General features: G+C 39.3%; 6 protein-coding genes, 1 long non-coding RNA gene and 1 other non-coding gene across 11 annotated transcripts in view; 1 reads left to right on the top strand and 7 right to left on the bottom strand.

The window, feature by feature from the left end:
- Nucleotides 1-1594, bottom strand: part of LOC111458225 — a 2832-nt gene extending 1238 nt beyond the window's left edge. For both annotated transcript variants that reach the window (XR_002713072.1, XR_002713071.1), the window contains exon 1: nt 477-1594. This is a non-coding gene — a long non-coding RNA (uncharacterized LOC111458225). The remainder of the gene's footprint in view (nt 1-476) is intronic.
- A 350-nt stretch (nt 1595-1944) lies between these two features.
- On the bottom strand, nt 1945-3820 carry LOC111458224. The gene has a single exon (XM_023100737.1). The coding sequence runs from the start codon at nt 3399-3401 to the stop codon at nt 2316-2318; it is 1086 nt and encodes a 361-aa protein (XP_022956505.1). The 5' UTR covers nt 3402-3820; the 3' UTR covers nt 1945-2315.
- A 110-nt stretch (nt 3821-3930) lies between these two features.
- On the bottom strand, nt 3931-9267 carry LOC111458223 (probable protein S-acyltransferase 22). Of its 2 annotated transcripts, XR_002713070.1 has the most exons (10): nt 8471-9267; nt 8266-8379; nt 7157-7561; nt 6920-6988; nt 6751-6822; nt 6047-6175; nt 5855-5935; nt 5225-5413; nt 4047-5118; nt 3931-3989 (listed from the first exon to the last, which is right to left on the bottom strand). XR_002713070.1 is itself a non-coding variant. In XM_023100736.1 (9 exons), the coding sequence occupies exons 1-9, from the start codon at nt 8510-8512 to the stop codon at nt 4333-4335; spliced, it is 1887 nt and encodes a 628-aa protein (XP_022956504.1). In that variant the 5' UTR covers nt 8513-9267; the 3' UTR covers nt 4009-4332. The 2 variants fall into 2 exon arrangements, 1 of the variants encoding a protein (XP_022956504.1); XM_023100736.1 differs by lacking the exon at nt 3931-3989 and having other exon boundaries at nt 4009-5118.
- A 2377-nt stretch (nt 9268-11644) lies between these two features.
- On the bottom strand, nt 11645-14953 carry LOC111458834 (probable WRKY transcription factor 4). The gene is made up of 4 exons (XM_023101670.1): nt 14388-14953; nt 13221-13930; nt 12959-13117; nt 11645-12175 (listed from the first exon to the last, which is right to left on the bottom strand). The coding sequence occupies exons 1-4, from the start codon at nt 14712-14714 to the stop codon at nt 11911-11913; spliced, it is 1461 nt and encodes a 486-aa protein (XP_022957438.1). The 5' UTR covers nt 14715-14953; the 3' UTR covers nt 11645-11910.
- Nucleotides 14954-15932: 979 nt separating this feature from the next.
- On the bottom strand, nt 15933-18294 carry LOC111458852 (eukaryotic translation initiation factor 5A-2-like). The gene is made up of 5 exons (XM_023101691.1): nt 17998-18294; nt 17381-17503; nt 17213-17269; nt 17036-17110; nt 15933-16400 (listed from the first exon to the last, which is right to left on the bottom strand). The coding sequence occupies exons 1-5, from the start codon at nt 18118-18120 to the stop codon at nt 16299-16301; spliced, it is 480 nt and encodes a 159-aa protein (XP_022957459.1). The 5' UTR covers nt 18121-18294; the 3' UTR covers nt 15933-16298.
- A 170-nt stretch (nt 18295-18464) lies between these two features.
- On the top strand, nt 18465-18536 carry TRNAW-CCA. Its single transcript has one exon. It is a non-coding gene; the product is annotated as a tRNA-Trp (tRNA).
- Nucleotides 18537-19445: 909 nt separating this feature from the next.
- The window catches only part of LOC111458787 (cell division topological specificity factor homolog, chloroplastic-like), a 10890-nt gene continuing 5838 nt past the window's right edge, over nt 19446-24497 (bottom strand). Inside the window, exons 2-4 of the mRNA XM_023101597.1 lie at nt 20977-21089; nt 19625-20216; nt 19446-19533 (exon numbers count right to left, since the gene is read on the bottom strand). Of these exons, the coding sequence (XP_022957365.1) occupies nt 19484-19533; nt 19625-20216; nt 20977-21063 (729 nt within the window). The 5' untranslated portion in view covers nt 21064-21089 and the 3' untranslated portion in view covers nt 19446-19483. The remainder of the gene's footprint in view (nt 19534-19624; nt 20217-20976; nt 21090-24497) is intronic.
- On the bottom strand, nt 21444-23419 carry LOC111458789 (uncharacterized protein At5g01610-like). 2 transcript variants are annotated; one of them, XM_023101600.1, is made up of 4 exons: nt 23137-23419; nt 22712-22766; nt 22544-22598; nt 21444-22080 (listed from the first exon to the last, which is right to left on the bottom strand). In XM_023101600.1, exons 2-4 carry the CDS (start codon nt 22724-22726, stop codon nt 21701-21703), a joined length of 450 nt encoding a protein of 149 aa, XP_022957368.1. In that variant the 5' UTR covers nt 22727-22766; nt 23137-23419; the 3' UTR covers nt 21444-21700. The 2 variants fall into 2 exon arrangements, with proteins under 2 accessions (XP_022957368.1, XP_022957367.1); XM_023101599.1 differs by lacking the exon at nt 22712-22766 and having other exon boundaries at nt 23137-23405.

A 24497-nucleotide genomic window follows, 5' to 3' on the forward strand; every position in this document is an offset into this window, starting at 1 on the left:
TTTTTTTTTTTTTTTTTTTTTTTTTTTTTTTTTTTTTTTTTTTTTTTTTTTTTTTTTTTTTCGGATTGAAAAGAATATCTCAAGAATTGAACTGTGTTCGTTGGCTTCCCTCTTAAAATTTGAACTCGAATGTAAAAAGAAACAGAAATCGGCACGAGATCTATGGTGATAATCTCGAGAGAACTAAAAAAAAGTTGTTATTAGATCGAAATTGTAGGTTAGAAGAAGATCGAGTTGACCATGGAATTAGGTTTAATAGGCATGGTTCTTGATATTCGTGGAAAAGAGGACTAAGACTTGTTTCCCCAACGAACATTCAAAAAGTTGTGTGTGTCTCAGGGGAGGTTAAATGAAATCGGATACGAAAATCAGAATCGAAAATCAGAATCAGAATCGAAAATCGAGGCGAAATTGGAAGAAGAAGGGGGAAAAAAAGTGAAATATGTAACAAGATTCGGTTGTGTCGGTGATGGAACCTTATTCTGGAGGAGGATGCAGAAGATGCATCAGCCGGCTCAGTCCCCAAGAATCCGCATCTACATAGCGCCAATGGCGAGCAGCTATCTATCTGTTTGTGGCGTAACGTAGCGTCGGTTTTCAAGGAACCGAAGGAAGGGCCCCCTTCCCTCATTCAGACTGACTGCTTCTTTCGTCCTTTTCCACCGCCTGCTCTTGATTCGATCGGACGCATCTCTCTCTCTCTTTCTTATCTAACGGTCTCCATTGCGTTTCCTAATCTCACAGTTCAGTTCGTCCCCAGAATTCGCATCTCCTTCCAGTTTCGTTTCATCTCCTTCCAGTTTCGTTTCATCTCCTTCTTTGGGATTTACATTCACGCGCTCATCTACGTTTTCTCCTCTCTTCTGTCTGTTGCAGAGTACAGTGCTGCTGTATATTTTCTTAATCTCGTCGTCGATCTCCATTGTTTGAAGATATCAGGTTCGTCGAATTGTGGGCTCGAACCTGTGGCCCAAAAGTATATGTGATAGGATTGACGGTGGCCTTCCTTCATGCCCGTATTCGATATGAAGCCCACCTACGATGATCTCTTGATCGAAGGAATTTATGTCTTTTTCGTCCATGAAGTTTCAACACCGACATTTTTAGTCCCTTGAATTTCAAATGGTCACTGACCACTTAGTCCCGGAGTTGGCCTACTGAAATCGTGACATGGTTTCATCATCCCTCCTCTCTCACCTTTCCCCATTGTTGTTGTTCGCTGATCGTTGATGCTAAACGCCACACCGTCGTCATCGTCTGTCGATGCTGGCGGTAGGGCGATGTTCTAGAATCTGTGGTTCTCAAATCTCAAACAACAGTCCGTCCTATGTTCCCACAGATTCAGGAACAAAACCCACATTTGATTCACAGATGTGTAGGAACAAAATCCCAGATATCAAAAATGTACGAAACGATGATTAGCATTAAACTTTAGTTGATAGGAATCATGGGACATTGGAAACATGAGTATACTTTGAATAAATGGTGAAGAACACACCTCAGAATGCATAGATAATCTGTAAGTTTTACTAAGCTGTTCTCATTGAACCAAATCTCATATCACATCATTCCAATATTTGAGAAAAAGGGAAGGAAGAACTGTTGTGCGCCGAAAGCGGAACAAATGTACTCACAACACCAAAGTTACTCCAGACATACAATATGACACTCAAAACTTAATGATTTCAACAGCAGAAAGAATGGCATTATATAGCCTTCTGCTAAACCTAAAGATAAACTAACAAGCCAAAAAAAGACCTTGAGAGTAGGTCTTGGTCCTAGAGAATAGGACTTATGACAGTGTTCAACAAGAACAGCAAGTGCAGCAAGCCAACTGAAGAAATCAGAGCAAAATAAAAGCAATTTAAGTGGAGAAAAGTTGGAAGCCGCACCTCGAACAGTCTTAAGAACTTGTTCAAGAACAAGCAGATGCAGAAATGCTGTCCAAAATGAAAAATATCATATCATAGAACACATAAACGGCGGCCTCTAATGCACATTTCGCCAAAATCCCACATCTTCATTGGGATCTTAATGCGTTTTTCCAAATGAACATCCTAAGTTGGTCACTACTTCTCTTCAACTATCTACTGCATAACATCGTTTCTCATACCACCAAATGGTTGTTTTACATTCTATAAATAGTCACCGAGTATGCCTCTAGCACTAGAAAACTAATCAACCAAAGTTTTCCAAGCATTTCTGTGATTCTTCACATCTTAGGCTGATCAATGTAGCAATATATATCCATTTCTATGAAGTATCCATCAACACAATGGAAGACGTGTGTCTAATCAATCTATGAAGCTATAAAATCAAAGAATACCGGTTGATTCATCAGAAACTGGCATATCCAAAGTTGAATCTTGTTCACCATTTGATATCGCCATACTTGAAGATCTGCAGCTGAAGTAAAAAACTGCATTCATCATTGAATCAGTAAGAACAACAAATGAATACATAACCACCAAAAGAGGGCCTTCCCATATCCTGGACGACCCATCTCCATAGCTCAGCGTCTTAACCCTATGCTCAAACAGGCCCTCCACAAACACAGTCCCGATTGTAGATACCAGAAATATCAAAAGACCCACTTGAGTCTGACCCCTAATAACAACACACGATCGAAGCAATGCCCCAGGTCCTGCAATGTCTTCCAACACACAGATAACAATGGATATGTTGCAGATGATAACAGCATTAGCAAAAATAACAGAGAAGATAAGCCCTACGATCACGGCAGCAAATAAAATTAGATCAGGCGAAAACGCTAGTGCGTAAAGAGTACTGCAAACGGCACCAAGCAGGACCAAGAACAAGGTAAGACAACCAACAATCGCAAGACACGCCGAAGCATACGTGAGGAGAAGACGATTCCATATATTACGAACTATAGCAAAAAACTGGCTCGCTTCGAACCTTTTTTTTGCATATGTACAGTCCACCGTATGAACGACGGCCGCTTTTGATACCAAAGAAAGAGAAACGAACAAAGGAAAGCACATAGCCGAGGCAAGAATCGACTCTGCAAATCTCTGGCATGAATGTTCGATGATAGGTATCAATGGGAGTCCACTGGACTTGGCAATTAATACCAATCGAATAGTGAGCATCTTGACAATCGACTCATCAACTAACACATTGGATAGAAACACAGCGGAAACGGGGCAAATGAGCAAAATAGCAACAACCACAAACGCAGTAGAATTAAAGCGAAGAATCCGAACGGTTTCTCTCAAGATCTCCAGTGCGCTCATAGAGTGGAACCGATTGTCAGGTTCGATCCGAAAATCAGAGGGTTGTGACGACACAGTAAGCAAACGAAAATCTTGGCATTCTTTACCCGTCGGAGAAGGATCCCGGTGGATTTCGGGAGAATTGACAGAAGAAGACAGTTCCATTTCCAGTTTGCCGTCCTTAAATCCAACACGAGATCCGGGTAGAGCTAAAAGAAGATAACCCCCATAAAAGCAGGTAGCAGATATGGCAATTCAGAAGGGTCAGATCTGGGGAGGTGAAAAGGGGGATTGCCGCGTCATTGACAGGGAACGATGGGGGCTATAAGATGCTGTTCGAATTAAGGGAAAAGTAGGGAAGATGAAGTGAAAATGGAGGGAAGGTCCGGTGGAGGAGCAATGGAAGGCGGAAATGGCAAGAATTGAGAAAGAACAGTAGAAGTTTGCGGAAGGAAATCGAAATGGAGAAGGAGATTTGGCGATCCAGACGTCAAATTCCGCGTCCTTTCTTCAATCTGTCATCTCTGTCGCCTCTCTCTTTCAGAGACAGACCTCATCAGACATACATCGGCGTCAAACACGATCAGCGATGAATAAATTTATAATTAAACCTTTATTAAAATTATTTTAAAATATATATTTTTTAATTTTTTTTGGAAAGATTAATAATATAACCACAAATGTAAACCTAGGATGACAAAGTATAATGTCGCCATTTCATCAAATGGGTTATGTATGGGTACAGAATTGACAGCATGACTGGATAACAATGTAGTGTTTGAAGCGCATCATTGAAGATGAATGATAACAAGAATTCATCCGTTGAAACTAACACAAGTTCACAAAGGCAATCCAAGCCAAATCCCGGAGTTTCGAACAATAAACTAATAAATTCGACTGTCGAGATCGGCATCAGCTAACTCGAGTTTTCTATTTTCGTCTTCTGTGATGTCTTGATTCTCTGATTGCAGAGCCAAGACAGTGTTTCACTTTACAGAATAGGTTGTTTGATTGATGCTTGAATTCCTTGGATGGAGAATGAAAGAATTACCAGCTTTGCACCGGGACGATATTGGGATGAACCTGTTCGGAAAGCTCATAATGGGGTATGTTTTCGGTTGATCTGGTTAGAAGATGATGCTTGCAGTTGGGCAAGCCTCTCGTCTTGATCTGAACCATATAAGATGTTGTTCCAGGTTGTCGGTCGTTGAACGATCCTCGAAGGAACACGATCGCTGTCCTCCCCACCTGAAGCTTCATATCCATCACTTGTTGACCTTGACAGTGGAAGTCCCTTTAGAGCAGCAGCTGCATTAGCTGCGGATAAACCCGTGAGTCTCTTGGACTCTTCAGCTCCAGAGGAGGATATTCGAAATGGATGGATGTCGGGCGAGTCCAAACTGCTCTCTGGAGAAGAGGCGACCATGGTGGAGCTCGACATTGCTCTACTTGTTTGGAAAGCACTGCGTGCTTCAAGCTGAAGAGGACCAAGGCTGGTTGATGTGCCAGAGAAGCCTTTTTCAACAGCTTTTGCTGGAATATTCGTCACGCGTTGCATAGGTAGATCAGCTGGAAGACGCACTCGTTTATTCCCTCGCCTTCTATTATTTTCAGGTCGTGAAACCATTCGATGACTACTGCTGCCAAAACCGCTATCTGTTTCTCGTTCAAAAGGAGTTGCTGATCTAACCACAGGCTGCAGAATTTTGGACTTCTTCCTTGCTTCTGCAGCAGCCTTTGAAACCTCATCAGCATTTAGCCTTGCAAGAGTCCATGGGCTGATCCTCACAGCCGCAGGGTTCTTTTTCTTTGTTGCTTCTTCACTAACCGTCCTCTTTCCAAGAGAACTAACAGACCCCGTCTCTGGTGGAATCACATCAAACTGAAAGGAAAAACAAAAACAGGTACTCACCCAACGGCAAATGCAGATTGATTTTCAATATTTATAACAAGTTTGAACAAGCTACAGAAGATTGACTTGGTTTTACCTGATCTTCAAGAAACAAGCGTGGCGGAGTGCACCATGCACCTCGGTGGAGAGTAGAGAACGAGCTCGCACTGCTTAGTCCAGTTAAAGAGCTGACAACAGACATTTGAGGACTTTGCTGGCCACCAACTCCCTGTTGCTCTTGCTCCTGCTCCCTTAGAGCTATGATATAATCATATGTTGTAATTCCCTGTTTCAGATGTAAATGCAGACAATTCAGTAACGTAACAGCTCAAGCCCACCGCTAGCAAATATTGCCTCTCAAGGTTTTAAAACGCGTCTGCTAGAGAGAGGTTTTCACACCCTTATAAGGAATGCTTCGTTCTCCTATCCAACCGATGTGGGATCTCTCAATCCACTCCCCTTGGGAACCCAGCGTCCTCGCTGGCACACCGCCCAATGCCTGACTCTAATACCATTTGTAACAACCCATGCTCACCGCTAGCACATATTATCATCTTTGGACTTTCCCTTCTGCCTTCCCATCAAAGATTTAAAACGCGTCTGCTAGGGAAAGGTTTCCACACTCTTACAAGGAATGCTTCGTTCTCCTCTCTAACCGATGTGGGATCTCACAATAAAAACCAATAATAAAAGCGGAGAAAAGAGAACATGCAGTTGCTGTACTTGCCTTCTTTATGAGAAGGATGTGAAAAAAGAAGAGTTGAGCAAGTGGCAGTGTTGCTATCATAGCCAAGATCGTACAAACCGCCTGAAAATGAAAGTTATAGGGAGCAGTTCAGAATGGATGCTGCTGATGTTATTTATGTTCCTCGTAGGAAAAAACAATAATAGAAGCCAGGCAATGGTCAGGATAACTTACCACTACAACAATGAAGGGTGCCAAAGAAAAACTGCTACCTAACTTCAAGGAGATCTCCACAGAGAAACGTTTTTTCTCGACCACACAGCAGATCAAAACAAGGATTCCACTCGACCATTGTACAATAAGCTGCAATCTCAACCTGTCAATAACTAATTAAAATGAAACTGACATGAAAAGTAATCTACTCTGGTGGGATGGTCATGAGGTGTTGTCATGTTGCAAGGAGAGATCCTACATCGATTGAAGAAGGGAACGAGTGTCAGCGAAGACGCTGGACACGAAGGGGGGTCATCGATTGTGAGATCTCACATCGATTGGAGAGGGGAACAAAGCATTCTTTACAAGGGTATGAAAACCTTTCCCAAACAAACGCATTTTAAAAATCATGAGGGGAAGTCCGAAAGGGAAAACTCAAAGAGGACAATATCTACTAGCGGTGGGCTTGGACCGTTACAGAAAACTTTTTAACTTTTTGGTTGCTTGGTAAAGATGTTAGAAACATAAGGGCAGCTATCCTAAAAAGAAACTCATATATCTATGGTTAAGGGAAATATCTCTTCCACAGCTCAGCATATTTAAAAAAATTATCTGCCATCCAATTGTTACACTCTGAGAAGTAAGGTAAGTGTCAAGGTTATAAACGGACTTGACGAAGCAATGCTTCGGAATTGTACAAGAACAGAGAGGAGGCTCGAACTTACCAGGAGGAGAGAGGTAACCATGAGGGTGAAAAATTGCCGATAGTTCTTCCGACCAATACAGTTGTTAAGCCACTGCAGAACCACAAAGTACAAAAGTTGTAAGAAAACGATCCGTGTAGCTGCTGGACTGAGGAAGGGAATGAGATGAAAGTTCAAACATTTTGTATACCCGGCAATGGTGATCAAAACGATCGACACATTTATCGCAAACTCTACAGTGCTTGCTGTACTTGAAAACCTGAACCAGAATATTGCTCAGATTAGTTAAACATAGAGAAAGATTCTGAGTTGAGTTTTTCTTATTCCAAATTATGTTTTGGTAAGCGTTCGTTAGAAGTTTTTTCGGTTTGGTCTCCTATAACCGACTAGCTTACTGAAACTACGAGCTCTTCGAAAGATCAATCACCTCCACTTCACACAAACTGCAGTAAAACATGCCATCTTCACTCATGTGTTGCTCGGAAGATTCCTCTTTCGGACTCAAACAATTGCACACATATGCACAAGGGAAGCACGCCAACGAGAGACAGGACAACTTCTTTGATGCTGGACTATCATTCTCGTTCTGCAGTAGGTCCTTAGAATTTGCATCTGCACCACCAGTAGTATCTTTACCGACAGATCTTTCTTCCATAGAGACGGCGTTGGGATCACGTGTGGATATCACCGATGCCCCACCGAGTTTCGAACTTTTTTGTTGAGAACACTTCCCTTCATCCGGAATATCAACATACTTTTTGGATTTAAACACTCCCGAGTCTGCAGGGTCAGCTGCCGCACACCAGATATACAGGCCGAACACACACGTAATCTATAAGCGAAAGAGATGTCCTGAGCTTTTACGAACGAAGGAAACGAAAAACCAAGTTCCACAAAAAGATATCAATGATCAAGAACAGGCAGAATGAAGTGACTTGCACATTTCATTTTCCAGATCTTGGAATTGAAATCAGCAAAGCTAGTAAAGAGCACAAGCCCTGTATTTCGTCTCTGAATGCTCAAAACATCAAATATGATACACTTCATGGGGAAAGTATTCGAGTTCTAGAACTCTTTCCATCCACCACAGATATCCACAGGCCCAAAATTTCATACCCATCAGAAGAACTTCTATCAGTTACATACACCAACCTCATCTTATACATATAGATTGGTAATTGATAGGACACATGGGGTTCCAACACTACAATAAACAGGATTTGGAACCATCCCATTCTTCCAAGATAGCCCAAAAGCCATAAAGTTCAGGTTCATTTTGGGTTGAAACAGTGAAACTCCCTATCAGGCAACATTATCTTCAAAGTTCATAAAGAGGCTAAACAAAGGGAACAAGGCGGAGCTAGATCATATGGGACTGAATGAGGGAGATCGAGAAATAAAAGAGATCTTACAAGTGGGGAAAGATCAAAATCGCAGAACCAAAAGATTAATTCAGAGACAAACAAACGCAGAAGGGATAGATCTCAGCCCCATTCGAACCATTGCATATAAAAGGATAATGGGGAGAGAGCTTACAAGAGGAGTATATAGGCCAATCATGACATACTGAAAAACCTTCGTCCCAACAAAGGGAGCAAAGAAGACATAGAAAGCAAACCCCAGAGCCAGAAATACAGCAACCGCAACCACCTTCAAGAAGAAACAGAGAATCAAACTCAAATTCGGTGGAAATGTATGTATGTATGATGAACGAAAAGAGGAAAGGGGAGGAAATACAAACCTGGAGAGGATGATATGGAAGTTGCCATCCGTGCTTCCTCATTGGGCACACCCAGAAGAATACAGACAATAATCAAAATGGCGAAAGTGAAGAAAGCAAGATAACAACAAGGAAACGAGATGGGGTTTCCTCCTTGAGCCTGAAATTCAGATAATTAACTCCCCCTTTTCTCCATTTCCCACAGAAACTACAAGATTTGCCACTGAAGTTTAGTCATATTTGGGATTCAAATCAAAAGAAAAACAAAGAAGAGAAAGGGAAAGATAAGGGTATTGCTGAAAAGAGAATGTGAGCATTAAAAGAGTAGACAGCAAGGATGATTTGTCTGGCTTGACCGATTTGTTGTTTGGCTTGGCTCTGCAGTCATGGAGGCGAAAGGAGAAAGAACAGAAAGAGGGTCTGGCTCTGGGTTCTCTTGGGTTGCTTGCAAAAGCTTCCGTGAGGGAATCTGTGAACCCGTGAAGGAGAGGAGAGAGGAGAATCGAAAACTAAAAAGGATAGAAGCAGGGCTGGGTTTTGCTTTTGAACCCTATAATTACATCGCAACCTCCCTTTTACTTTAATTTTTCTTGTTTCTAGCGTTACCCTTTTTCCCTGGGCAAATCATGTGTTCCAGAGGATACACCACTGCCATTTTCATACCTCTCGCTTTCTAAATCCCATTTCCCTTCTTTAAAACAACCCTTCAATTCAATTTTCAACGCTCATTGCTTCTGGGTTCTTCTTCGACCAACAAAACAAACAAGTAGACTAAAGAAATTGGACCCCCTCACGCCTAAAAGCCCAAACACTTGTTAGCTGCTGTTACTTTCACTATTTTGAACGCAAATGAATTAAACCAAACCACTCCACTACTCCATTAAATGTTCTTCTGCTTTTCTTTTTGAATCTGTCCTTTTGTATTGAATTGGTAGTTGGTACCCAGAAAACGATTAGACACCATCTTTTGGATTCACAATTCCTTTCTGTTCCTTCATTTTTTTCAAATTATATGCAAAAAAAGGTCAGAAAGTACAGCAAGAACACAGTGAATACTAGTACATATGGCAAAAATTTAAGCATTTAGATCAAAATTCTGCCTTCGGCTCTTTAATTTTACACTTCCCCACACCATTATTGTAGTGAAATCTCATCTGGGTGATGAAATTCCAAGAACAGTACTTGATAAACAAGTGAGCTTAACGAACAAAACTTGAACTTGAATGAATCCCAATGCGAGAGAATGACATTACATTAAAGGAAACGTGAGATGTGGGTCAGTGACTCTCTGGATTGTGTGTAGTTTAGCGCCTAATTTTAGTCATTTTTTCTTTTGGAAGGAAAAAAAAGGTAATGTTTTGGAAATGAACTTGGCATTTTGTTGTCAGTCATTGGGCTCCATGTAATTAAAAATAATAATTAATTAAATGCATTTATTCTATAAAAAAAATCAATTTTCAAATTAGAATGATATTGCTATTCAATTTTGGACAGCGAGGGTTCGTGGATTAAATTAGATCAGGTTGGGACCTTTTTGTATACCCATTTTTTAAACTTAAATAAGTTTATAACCCAACTGTAATTTGAATTGAGTTTAGTCGATCATGGTTTTCGAGTCACTAGGTCTCTCGAACTCCTCTAATTTTCAATTTTAACCCAAGTCACCACCATAATATTAAACTTTTAATATGAGTATTATTTAAATAACCATTTTTTCTAATCTAGGTCAAATCCCTTCCCATCAACCGTTCATTCTCTCAAAATCCACTCCAACGGACATGATCAAGGGGGTACACAGATCATCATAGAGCCTCACCGCAGACAACCAGTACTCTGAACGTAAATAAAAATAAAAAAATAAAAAAAAGGTAAAATAATAATTAAATAGCTAAAAAAAATACAAAAACGCAGCGTTTCTGGCAGGGTAGCTCAACCGCATTAAATTCTTTTTGGAGGACTCCCTGTCGCTCCTCGATAGGGTTTTTAGTATATATGCACTTTACCAGCGCGAATTCCTAGCCGAATAGATTTTGCAAATCGCGTTGACCCGAGGAATTCTCTCAACCGTCGATTTCGATTCACCGTCCTTCTTGAACTTGATTCGTCGTCTCATCGGACCGTCATGAATCCTCTTCGACGCCTACCAAAGTTGTGTACTGCCATACTGGATCGCATTAATTTTTTATTTTTTATTTTTTGTTCCCCGCCATCTTCTGTTTATTTAAAAGTTCATTTTTTTTAATGGTAATTACAATTAAAATTCGTAATTTGAATTTGGCACTGAGTTACATGTTCACATCACTTACTTTTCACTCGAAAACTATTCTTCACAAACCAACATGGAAAATCTTGAAAGGTCACCCAATATATAATTATTCCAAGTAAATATAATAATAATTTGTTTTAAAAAATGTGTTCCATACGTTAAATTTGGCTTAAAAAAATATACTAAAAGATAAAATAGTAAAAATCTTTCTGAGATAAAAGTATATAAAATGAGTTTGGAACAAAAATGCGACACTAGACAACATATCCTAGACAAGTATGATCGGGACATTCAACATGTGGCTATAGACAACATGCCTTGAACAAGCACGATCGTGACACTAAACAGACATTTTAAAATTTTAACGTATAAAATAGAATAAACTTCAAAAATCTAAACCTGAGACATTTCACAAGTTTGGAATGTGTGTGTGGTTAAGGCCTAAGGGGATGGTGGGGACAAGGCAAAATTAAAGGTTTTAGGGACACATTCTCACCCTTATAAATGATAAAACCAAAAAGAGGAAATGGGTTGGACAAGCATCTGATGCCTTCATTCAATCATGAGTAGCTCACGAGTAACGAAAATGAAACATTTAGAAAGTCGTTTCGAACAGCCTGTTGGAATCACTGAAGACTTGCTGACGAAAACATTTAGAAAGTCATTCCGAACATATCTTCTAACCACAAAATCTAGCTCAATAGATCAAACTGATTCTTATTCCCACATTTATAAACCAACATTTAACAACTTACGAGTATTTTGCGACTTTCACAATCGACACGTGGACCATACCACATTTGGGTTGAATGTTCACTAACAACTCGATCACATTACAACACATTCATGTCCCTTGAACCACAAGACAGTCAGGCAGCTAACAGAAAATTTTCAAGACCCACGAAACAGCTCGACCCAAAAACGAAATAATATGGAACGGATCACAATCATAAGTAAATAATATATAGATTCATTTACAAAAGAATGCAAACAATATGTTTCTTTCAGGTACATACATACAATAACCATTACAAACTAATTCCTCTTCATGTATCGTTTTCCTTTTTTACTGTATATGAAGGAGTGGACAAAATGGTATTGATTTATGAAGTATGGCTTTGGAAGTGGGATATATAAAACAAGCAGAGAGCATCTGGCAGAGAAGTATGATCTTTTTGCTCATAACTGGAACAACCTACGTTATTTGTTCTTCCTTTAACCGTAGAACTCCAGCATGCTGATGACGGGAGTTTCCATGATCATTGTTCTTATTTGAAATATTATGTGATTTTAGCTGTGGAACGTTACTGTTGACTGACCTGTGGCTGCTGATTTTACCAGCTGGAACGTCATGATTGTGTTTACCCTCATATGTCGTTATGACAGCTTTCGGGTCCATTGAAGCTCTCTCTACATGTTTACGAACATTGCATCCTGGTGTCGTGCATTTATAGTAGCTCCTGCAATGAAGATCTTTTGATGAATGTAAAAAAAGGACAATCCCAAAGATAGTGTCAACAACATCTCGCGCAAACATAGACCAGTCTTGACATTTCAAATTACAACCAAGAATGTAACGGCTCAAGCCCACCGCTAGCAGATATTGTCCTCTTTGGACTTTCCCTTTCGGGCTTCCCCTCAAGGTTTTTAAAATGTGTGTGATAGGGAGAGGTTTCCACGCCCTTATAAAGAATGCTTCATTCTCCTCCCCAACCGATGTGGGATCTCACAATCCACCCTCCTTTGGGTTCATTCTTCTCCCCAGCCAATGTGGGATCTCACGATCCACCCTCTTTCGGGGCGCAACGTCCTCGCTGGCACTCGTTCCCTTCTCCAATCGATGTGACACCCCTCAATCCACCCCCCTTCAAGGCTCAGCATCCTTGCTGGCACACTGCCTCGTGTCCACCCCCTTTCGGGCTCAACCTCCTCACTGGCACATTATCCGGTGTTTGTCTCTAATACTATTTGTAACGGTTCAAGCCCACCACTAGCAGATATTGTCCTCCTTGGGCTTTCCCTCAAGGTTTTTAAAACACGTCTGAGAGGTTTCCATACCCTTATAAAGAATGCTTCGTTCTCCTCCCCAACCGATATGGGATCTCACAAAGGAAGATGTTAGTTTTGAAGTGTGTGAATTTTTAAGACCACTTTGTTTGTCAATACAATGGCAATCTACGTTCTATAACTCGAACTACTGAAACTTGATGAGATAAAAAGCACGCTTACGACGCACGACTCACCTGGGGTAAGGGTTGCCTTTGACAATTTTCTGCCCATACTTTCTCCACCTGTAGCCATCGTCCAATAGATCGACTTCGCTTGTAGTCTGCACAATGATTCTGGATTCTGCAAGAGTCCTATGAGAAGATGCTGGCTCAGGAAGCCTTACCTCAGTATTCCTGCATAATAGAGGTAGAACATTGCTCATATCAATCAAAAAACAAGCAGCAGCTATATACTTGTAAGTTGAAAAGGCACATTCTTCTGCATAATAACGCTTACCGTCTCTTGGCATCAGGCTCATCGTCATCTTTTCGATTCACTCCAGTCTCTATCTCACTCCCTCCCTCACCATCACTAGTACCTGACAACTTTTCATGCGTAACATGACTCGATTCTTGATCATTCTTTATGGAAGACACATCTTTCAGCTCGTTCAATTTACTCTGAACTTGAGAACATAGCTCAGGATTTCCATGAGTACTTGAATATCCGTTAGAATTTCCGACATCCTTTCCCCGCTTGTTCGGTTGAGGTTGTTTGTGGTTGTGCTCCCCCTTGTAGATAATCTCAGTGACTTGTCCTTCAAGAGATCGTTCAACCTTTTTCCTAACAGGACAATTCGGGTGCGTGCACTTATAGTAGCTTCGAGGAAATTCACCGCCCTTCACTTGTTTCTGTCCATATTTTCTCCAATTGTAGCCATCATCACCAGGTCTACCAACAGTACACAAAGAAGATTGCACTCTCTGCTCTGATTGAGAGATATCCAATACCTCCTTGGATGCAACTCCAGCGTTCGGGAATGGCGGTTGCATCGGCTGTTCTTTAGTCTTCTCGCCCAGAAAGGTCGTCGAAAGCTCTAAGGACGACGCAAAGGGTGCTACTGATGGTGACAAAGATGCTGCTTGTATTTGCTTATGAGAATAGGCTTCTGCAGCCTGCATAGTAACCTGAGCCAAAGCCTGCTGATGGGTCATTCCAAAAGGTCCCTATAACAAGCCATGCCAAAACAAAGTGAGCCAACATTCACAAAGTCTACAAAGAACGACATAACAGGCCAATGTTCATCTTTATTTCTTCTAAGACAATTCGAAACATGAAAGTTTCAAAAGGATTATAGTTCGAACTGCAAATGAAACGGGGTCGAATGATCAAGCATGTAACATCATAACAAAGATTCGAGAATCTTAAGGTCACTAGTTTGAACAAAGATTCAAGCCACTCAACCAAGTGAACTAATCAGTCGTCTTCATTAATACAACCATTCTGCTTCTTTCACTATGAACAAACATGAAACAAAAACTGAATAACATGTTTAATATGCATAATCAATTGTCCTAAAAAAGCCATTAAAGAGCGGTAAAGAAAACATGATCCGGATTTTTCTCATGATTGTCCAACAGCTATAAAAGTAGTCTGTCATAACAGCGAATTTTAAGCAATTACTTGACTAGGCGAAAGAAGCCCAGGAGAATCGAGCAGACCGGGAGGGCCTTTGAACTCAGATTCCAGCGGAGGAACAGCCACCGGCGATGTCATGGCTCCAGCGAGGAGCTGAGAAAAAGACTTGCAGTCATCGGGATCGGAGAAGAAGCTGGAGACGAGGGTCATCGGCCCTGGGCTAAACCCAAATCCCAAACCGAGGCCACCGCTGAAGAGCGACTCCATAGAGGTCCGTGGCGGCAGATTAATAGTGGGCCTCAAGGGACGGGGCTTAAGTTTGGAGGGCGGTTGCGGCGAGGACGGTGGCGGTTCTTCTTCATCGTCACCCATGAATCAAAAAATGAAAGTGAAAGTAATCAATCAAAGTGGGGCGTTTCTGGAATATACCAAAAGTTCGAGTTCCTGGGATTGTTCTCGGGATCTGAAATTGAGCTGAAAGAAAAAAGTCCACGCCCCGAATAAAGAAAAGGGGTAATTACACTAATCCAAACAACAACTTTTGTAATCCTCTTTCTGTTTCCTTCTTCAATAATCTCTGAGCTTATAGCTCCAATTGTTACAAAATTAACCTCAAAATTCACAAAATTACCCACAACCAACAGATTTTTTTTATGTTCAATGTTCTAAATTCATCTTCTCTTGGAACTTCAAATTTGATCAAAAGATTATTTTAATTTTTGAAGATTTAATGTTCTATTTGAGGTTGGGAATTCCATTGTTTGGATGATTTCATAAAATTTATAGTAAATTATTTCATTTAACTTTCTATTAGTGGATCGAATTAAGAGTAAACTTTTTTATTTCAGTTATTATCCAAACATTTAAATATCTCATAATAAAAAAAATTAAAATAAAATTTTCCAAATTCCAATTAGATGGTTTTTTTAATTATAAGAAAAAGAAAACAACTATTAAAATATCAACCGGGTGATTCTGTAGTTTCAATGGGAAGAGAGGGGCAAAAACGGAAAAGTGAAGGAAAAATATATTTAGGCGTTGGCACAAATTGAAAGGATAGGGGATAGGATGATGAAGTTCAGTTAATGTTCCTTTGATTTTGAAGGAAGAGGTTAAGGTCGTAGGAGGGACCCACGGGGATAGAAAAATAAAAATGCAACTAAATGACGAGTCATTATCATATTTCTTTAACCATTTTAATATTAGAACTAAATAAATAAATATCCAATTCAAAACGTTTATTGAGCTAAACGTAATTGAGACTCCACAAGGACCTACCCCGAATAAGAAGCCCTATTTCGAGGATGGATATGAAGGAGCGGAGAACATATTTTCCCTGTTAGATAAATGGGGCCTAGGGCGTTCCCGCCTCATCCCATCTCCTCCCCCACTAAATATAAATATATTTTCAAAACTAAAATTTTTGTAGAAATGGGATGAAAAGGCTTCCTCATCCCCACCCTGCCCCATAGACATCTCGTCTCTAGTCGGGAGGGCCCTCCTTTTTATTGCGCTTACTAACAAACAGTGTCAGTATACAGCAGCAAGTATGAAACATTGGTAGCTATATATAAATGAATGCTCCAAGAAAACATATAAAGCCAAGATTCATAAGAAAGAGAGTTGCACAATATGATAAGCAATAGAAGTATATAACTAAGGAAGAAATCCCTATCGGTGAATAAATATTAGAATGATTCTATCCTACGACTCTTAAGCAACCATAGCAACTATGAAGTTTACATAATTTGATGACGGACGACTAGCCAGGAATCAACTCTTAATTCAAACAGCAATAGGCAGGACAAAAATAAATCTTAATTGTAGAGACTCCAGAGTAAAAGAAACAACTAATCGAGGAGCAGCATCGAACCAAGCTTTCTCAAAACATGTCAAACAGGATTACGACCTGGATATCGTTCTAAAATCTTTTTGAGTTTGTTTTCCCAGAGGAAACTATTTTGGGCCGATGTCCTTGAGAGCGCAGATTTGCTCCTCTCCCATTGAAGACATGACAGTCACAATCAGATCCTTCCCCTCAGCAAATCCATCCTTTATCTGTATGTAGCACATGGAACAAGACGACCAATCTTAAGAACTAATGCCACTCATAGCTCGCATAGAACAGAAAGCAGCCAAAATATGGAAGTAATATCATCTAAAGATATCGATCTCACAATAAGAATCCACCTCGCAAGAAAGGAAGTCACTTCTAGATCAACATATCAATATTTATCAACCAAGATTTACCCTTTATAGAAAAGCTATAGAATTTACAATCTTGGTTTGGAATCATGGGATCCTTTACTATCTACTAATATTAAATGGTTGTTAGTTAATCATACAAAAACTAAATTTCTGCATTTGAAAACAAGGTTTTAGCATTTAAGATTTAAAAAAAAAAAAAAACACAGTTATTTCAACCCTTCTTCAGGGGTACACCCACCTTATTAAATAAACCACATGTCCACATTTAGCAAGAAACTCAAACCTATCTCAATCCTATATTAGTGAACAGAAAACCATATACACTCATAACTCCTGATCCCAGAGTAATGAAGTCCCATAAAAAAAAAAGGACCGGCTAAAAAACGTGAAGGAATGAAGAAATAGTCGCAATGGGGTCTACCAAGCCATCAAGGCCAATTGAACACAACACAGGAAACTGTCGACAGCCAATAAGAAAATATTACCTGGGTCATCAGACTCTCATCGTTTGGAAGCCTCAGGTCATCCTTGGTGTTACCACTGTCCGTCAGCAGGCTAATCTGATAAGTTTACATTGAAATTAGGGTTGTTAGCCACGGTGCTCTACATGAACAACCGGGGGAAATCGATATAAGAACTAAACAAACAGAATTTAATCATACAAATCCATCCTCAGAGATATCAATGAGCTGATAATCAGTGCGACTGACATGGGGAACCTGTGTTTCAAGAATACAAGACTCAGTAATCACAAAAAAAACTTGCTCAAACAAATTTACAGCCTGCTAAGAAAAGTATAAAATCGAAAAGGAAAAGAAAAATCTTCATACATCACAGTTGTGAGAAGAAGGAACGATATCTTCAAGCTTTTTAGAGGTGAAAATGTCAATGGCAACAAAGTGACATTTAGCATGTCCGTGCTTTCCAGTCTTAGAGGTTGAAACTTCAACAACCTACAAACGATAATGCATGTGCCTTAGGTCAAGATTTGTTAAAAGGAAAACAAATATAATATTATGCTGAAACCACCAAAGGTGAAAACCCTAAAATAAAAAGACTGACATATGATATCTCCATACAATTCATTACTTCCATTTAAGCTTTACGAGGTTGGGCATCAATTCAATTTCATCCAAAATAAATTTGACTTACAAACTAAAATAGATGGACGACAGCATCTAGGAGTAAAATCAGAAGAGAAAAATAGGTAAGTACATAAATAAAGGATAGAACAGCGGAGAAGATCAGTCCCAAAAATCACAGAAACACAATCAACCGAAACCACAGAAGAAGATGGGATAAAAGGAAAGCCGTTGAAGAAGTTACATGAAAAATTGAAGCAGAGGATTGAGCGCATAACTATCAATCGTGTTAAACAAGAATTATGTAGATAAATGGGGCGAAGGATGAGGGATAATTGAGGAAACAGAACGAAAACGATAAGAACCTTGCAAGGCCTGCCCTTGATGACAATGTAACCATTCTTGCGGATGGTTCCAGCCTGCTGAGGATAAGTCTTGGAAGCTCCGGCGTCGGCCTTCGACTCGAAGTGGTGCTCCTCGTCAGACATGGCTCTGTAGGGAGAAAGAGTGCAAAGAGGAGAGGGTGATGACGGAAAAGTAAAAAGGCTCAGAGACGTGCGACGGAATGGGTTGAGGAAAGAAGCGAATTTATATATGCACGAGAAAAACGAAGAATATAGGATGGACGGCAACAAAGGGGAGCGAGTATCCTAGGGTTTCAAAAAAAAAAAGTGTATATATATATATATATTAATAGTATTATAAATTATATTTTTTTTATTTAATTAATAACTTTTGGAAACAAATACTAAATACTCAATGGCACCATGATGTTATTGCTCAAGACGTAAACGTTATTACCATATTATAAAAGGAAATAAATTTCAATCATGGATCTGTGGCGCAATGGTAGCGCGTCTGACTCCAGATCAGAAGGTTGCGTGTTCGATTCACGTCAGGTTCAAATCCATTTCATTTTTTTTCCATTTTTCTTTCTTCCTTTATAAGTCGGGCTTGGGCTTGGGCTTAGCTTGGGCATAGCTAGGGCTTGATCGATTCACGCAGGTTAAAATCTATTTCATTTTTTTTTTTCCATTTTTCTTTCTTCCTTTATAAGTCGGGCTTGGGCTTGGGCTTGGGCTTAGCTAGGGCTTGATTTACAGCCTGGAACTGGACTGCCTTTTGAAACTGATGTATAACACTTTGCCGGTGGTCATCAACAGAAAAATTAAAGTTTCACTCTAAATATAAAGTCATATTTGAAAACTATTTCTTCTTTAGTGGTCTGCTTCCTAAAATTATGATCGTTTTTTATCAATTTTTTTTTGGTAAACTTCTCACCTTCCATAAAAACACATTTAATTCTAAACCAAATTTGTTTTTAAAAACTACTTTTTTGGAGCTTAATTTTAAAAATAAAAATGGATATATTGGACATGAGATTAATCTTTTGTAATTTAATGCTAAATGGCCATGCCCATTTCCGAATATCCATCCAACACCTCTTCCTCTCGAACAAAGTAAGTCTCCGCTTAATCGAGGCTCGACCCCTCTTCTTTTGGAGTCCTTTGTTCGACATTTAAGGATCTATTGACACGACTAAATTTAGGGTATGACTCTAATATCATGTTACGAATCACGACTCTCCACAATGTTATGATATTGTCTACTTTGAGCTTAAGCTCTCAGGCTTTGCTTTGAGCTTTCCAAAATGCCTCACACCAAATAGAGAGTGTATTCTTTGATTATAAACCCATGACTATTCTCTAAATTAACCGACGTGGACACTTTCATCCAACACTAATAAGTTAAAAATCAGCGTACCTTAATTTAAATCTGCTATAAGCAAACACCGATGGTCAACAAGCGGACAGAGAGAAGCTAGAGTGCACAGTCTTGTTAATTAGCAGCTTACCCTGTTGAAAATGAAATAGCTAATGGTCCGAAGAACAGCAAATACTCTACACAACATGATCAAACAAATAAAAGTTTTTGCTACTACACTACGTTTTCATAAATAAAAAATGAGACAACGAAGCAGGACTTAAGAACCTTTTCCTTCTGCAATTAATGCGTCGAAAATGGGACCTGCAGAGCCAGATCTCTCTCCATCATCCTTCAATTCTGTATTTATGGTTGCTCCAATTTCCTCACTGCCTTGATAATCAGCCTTCACCCTTCGCACGGGCACCGTTACAGAGTAAATCGTTCTGAGATCTGAATCAGTAGAGACATTAAATTGAACTTTATCTTCTGAATCTATTTCTACAAAATCCGAAAGAGAACTCAACATGCTGTCCACAATTTTTTGTTTAGTTTCATCATTAACTGCACATCGATCGGACAACAGAATCATCTTTAACCGCTGCTTGGCAATCATAGCATTAGAGTTCGATTTGGATGTTGATGATGGAAAAATTATCCTCCAAGCCAATATTAATCGTTCTAAGAAGTTCATCTTCATGGAACTGAGGATAAAGCTTTCTTGGCTTAAGGATCTTGGTGATCGTTCATAATCTGCTGAGCTCTCAACATCTTGCTGGGAGATACCATGTATGCTATCATTTTCATGTGCCATGGTGCGCCATTTTGGCTTGATTCCTTTATTTCCAGATCTTCTATGAACAAAACCAGAGAGGTCAACCTGCATTACAATAAATTAATCTCAAACTAAGGAAAGCCGCGATTCCTTTATTTCTCCATACCATTCACTATACAGAAGATGCAGTAAAATCTGAACAAACGCCTCGATTGTCTCCAGAACTAAAACTGAAATAAAAGGAAGGTTTAAAAAATCTTCGTAGATAGGCCATCTAAGTTCATGTTATAGGTACTTCAACGACGCAACTTGGGAGAAACCAAACCAGTGTTAGTATATGTCTCGCAACTATCAAGAAACACAGTCTAAGCCATCTCAACTATTCAAATTCAAACACGACTCGGTGCAATTACTTGACCAAGACAACTATTAATAACGGGAAAACCTGGAAAAATGTCCAAGCGGCATCAAGAGTTGAGTTCAAAATCAAGTCCAAAGGCACAAATAAATTAATAAAGACCTGAAGAAGCAACTAAACAACTAGTATTTGAACACTGCCGTCAGAAATGAAAAAAGATATAGCCGAAAGGTTCCGATCAAAACAAAAAGGTCGAATGGCAAATCACAGAATCAGATTCCAGAAAGTAATAACTTGAAAACTATAGACATGTTCGATATCACTTAATATGCAAATTTCCAAAGGCTAACGACTAATCTAGTTCCTTCTTACAAACATCAAAGTCTATTCCATGCATTTGTTGGAGAAATTGAGATGCATTTGACGAATGCCAACAAACTGGGATGAAATTGAAGATAAGAAAGCTTAGTATTAGAGAAATGAAGCTAAGAGAATTGAGTTTCAAACCTTAGGAGGCTGAAGGGAGATCGGAGAATGCCGTGGATAACAAGAACCTAGTGTTGCAAAAGCCCTTGGATATCCAGGCATCGCCATTTTCGAGTTCCTTTCCCTGTTTCGTTCTCCCGCGCTTTCACTCTCTTTACCCGAGAGAACTACTGACTAGGGACCATTATCAGGTTCTAGCGCTGAGCAACGGTCGTACAGAGGCCTGAAACGACGACGTTAAAAGTCGGGTACCAATGTCCAGAAAAACGACGTCGTTCACTCGGATGACGTGTAATTACTTTTTTTCTGTTTTTGTTTCCAAAATAAATAAATAAATAAAATAAAACATTAGTTCGAGCCAATTTGGTAACACTGTCATTTCCCATTTTCTGTTTGTCTTTTTTCTCCTCTCCCATTCTTAAAATTAATTTAATTTTACGAAAAATAGAAGAAAATCCAAAAAAAAGAAAGAAAAAAAAAAAAAAGAAGTCAATAAATGCATATTTATTTATCTCTAAAAAAATATTGTAACCCTTAACACTCCAGTCTCTTCATAAGCTATCAGCTCCGCTAGGTAAGCAAGTTGGGAAGCATTACATTTTATGGATCAACTGGTTTGGACACTCCTCATGAACACAATATCTATAATAAAAGGAGACAAGATTCAAATGCAACTAATGTAACCCACAGGATTCATTTCCCTGCTATCCTTAATGATGCCTAACAATGTGCCATAGTTTGAATATCAGAATTCTTCTACCCTAACGGCGTCACGGGGCTTATCGTACGCATCTTTCAGTCTCGACTTCTTCACTCCTGCTGTGAACCAGACCTTATCAGATTTGTAGCCCTCAACCATCACGCTTGTCACTTTCACCCACACTAGGACTTTTGTCTTCATTCCTTCAATGCTTGTTAGCTTCCCTCTCTGAAGAGTTCCTTTCACCCGTGTTGCATATCTGACCACAGAAGAATCCTTGAAGCTTATCTCACAAACGGATGGTAAGTACACAATCAGCCTGGACCTGGATTCATCAAATTCGTAGCTGATTATGTTCTGAGGAAAGAGGCCGGGCGGTAAGTTGTACTCACGGAGTAATTCCGGCAGGCTCTTCAATGGCTTTCCTGTGGGGAGGGAAAAAAAAATGTTGAATGCTAAGATGGGTTATGATTTTCTTCAGTATTAAGCTCATGTAAATCTACTAAGACTTAATAGAGGAGATGAGAGGCAGTCATAAAGGGAGTGAAAGATAGTTTGATAGAATATGAACAAATCAGATATGCAGAAAGAGAAAAGGAAAATTCTGATCCCTAGCGGTACAAAAAGAGAGGTCATGATGTTACGCGCCTAGGAGGGCTGCGCGCTTTGGCCCGAACCCAGTGCCACATTAGGCTAGGGATTGGGGCAATAATAGAATTTCATTCATAGGGAAATTTCGGGAGAAGCTGAGAGGCTGAGGTAGGGATTATTCATTTATCCTGCACTTCCCACAGAATGCAACCGGATATAGCAGCAATATGGTTCATCAATCCAGCATTGAATATGCAATTATCCTAATATGAAAGGAGAGGATGTGCAAGAGGTCACCTTTTAGCTTGTTGAAAATCCACTTTGCCTTCTCTTCCACGGTATTTGAGAAAGTCTGCAACAAAAGATAAAATATATGAGATTCTAACCAAGGTCTAAGTTCAATATTCGCCTATACAGAAATGGAGAAACGCTCAGAGTTTTAGCTGATGCCAATTGCTACTTAAAGCAAGTTTTGAGCATCCAGATATAATCTGATTTAGACGTGTTTGCATCAAGCGTCCTGTTCGACATTTAACAATCAACCTCACGTTTGAAAGAAACATTGCAAAAAGAGAAATACATATCAGCATCTCCTTGATAGATCAGTCCATTTTCACTTCCATCATAACCCTACCGGTCAATCCTCTGATTAGTGGAAGAAACCAACGGATCTCGCCTTAATCTCGGTACGAAGCCGTATACAAAAAAAATCGGTACAAAGTCCACCGCTAATGACAATCAAGGGTAGCTTCATTTCTCAAATCGCGAAAAGTAAAAATAAACTCAACACTAAAATAAAAGAAAAACACAGGCAGATGCTCGGCTACACAATACACAAACGAACGAACAAAATTGACAAACACAAAGCAGAAACAAGAACAGAAACTCACTTGGAAATCGTCGGTGATATTAGCGAGTTCCTCCTTGGCTTTCTTTGAAATCCACAAGCTCCCGACCTTTAAGCTGGTCACTCTGGTCAAGGCCTTCTCCATTTTTGCAGCTCGGACCGACCTTCACTCCCTCTAGAGCTGGGCTGGGAGAGAAGAAAATGGGGGAAGTAAGAGAAGTGGAGAAAATGGGAGCCACACCCATATAAATCTGAAGCCACCTCGAGAAGACAAAGGCGCCACTGTCAAATGTGAATCGCAGTGAGTGTGAAATGGAATCGAGAGGGTAATTTGGTAATTTGGCGTGGAGCTAATCTTCAGGCTTTTGAGCGGTTTCACGGCTATGCCATTCGCTATTCTAACGCCTAACTTAAAATTTTAAAATATATATAAAATTTTAAATTTTTTATGATTATAAAATTAATTATAAAAATATAAATGAAATAGACACCGACTTTTAAAATTAAAATATATATATATATTTCCAAAACAGTGGCGGGTCGAGAAGACAGAAAAAACAGAAAGGGAATTAAAAGGGAGAAAATTCCACGCCTTTTACTGGGAATCGTGAATTGAAAGACGAGAATGATTCGATTGGGTGATTGGACGATGAAGATGATTTGGCACATGGGTCGGTGGGGTCCACTCTTCATGGTTTACAGCTCAAAACTCTAATTCACGCTAATTTTTAACCCAACAAAATTACATCTACCAATACGGTACATTTTATTCACTTTTAACCCCAAAGATAGAAAATTCTCTTTCATTTTACATTTCTGAACCAAACATCCATTGAATTTAACATGAAAACTGAAATTTTGGTTACTTTTTCCAAGGTTGACTTTTCTTTTTTTTCTTTTTTATTTATTGAGGATTTGTAATCCATAATATATTTTGTGAAGTTTGGTATTGGAATTTTATAAAATTTTAATTATCAAAATAAAATTATTAGGATCCTATATTTTTTAAAAAAATTACTCGACAACTCAACAAAAAAAAATAGAGGGTTGGATGAGGTTGAATTGTGAATTCTATTCGAGTTGTTCTAGTCACTAATCCAACCAATCCAAAATTTCGAGTTAGTCAGGAAAAAAAAAAAAAACAATCCAACCCGTGTATACCCCTAATAGAACCATTACATTAACGAATGTATTAATAGTGATTAGACTACTCTTATTGTGTCAAATGGTAGGTGTTAGACTTCTTCTATTATTTACCACGCCCATTCTTGACTCGTCAAGCTCGGCATTAATAGAGTCAAAGCACATGTCCTCTGAATTACAGTGTCTGAACTACTAAGAATTATATATGATAAAACACTACATTAGTTTTTTTTTTTTTTTTTTTTTTAATGCTTTGGATAA

The sequence above is a fragment of the Cucurbita moschata genome, unplaced genomic scaffold (assembly GCF_002738365.1).
Source record: "Cucurbita moschata cultivar Rifu unplaced genomic scaffold, Cmos_1.0 Cmo_Scf00021, whole genome shotgun sequence".
In the NCBI taxonomy this organism is placed as follows: Eukaryota; Viridiplantae; Streptophyta; class Magnoliopsida; order Cucurbitales; family Cucurbitaceae; genus Cucurbita; species Cucurbita moschata.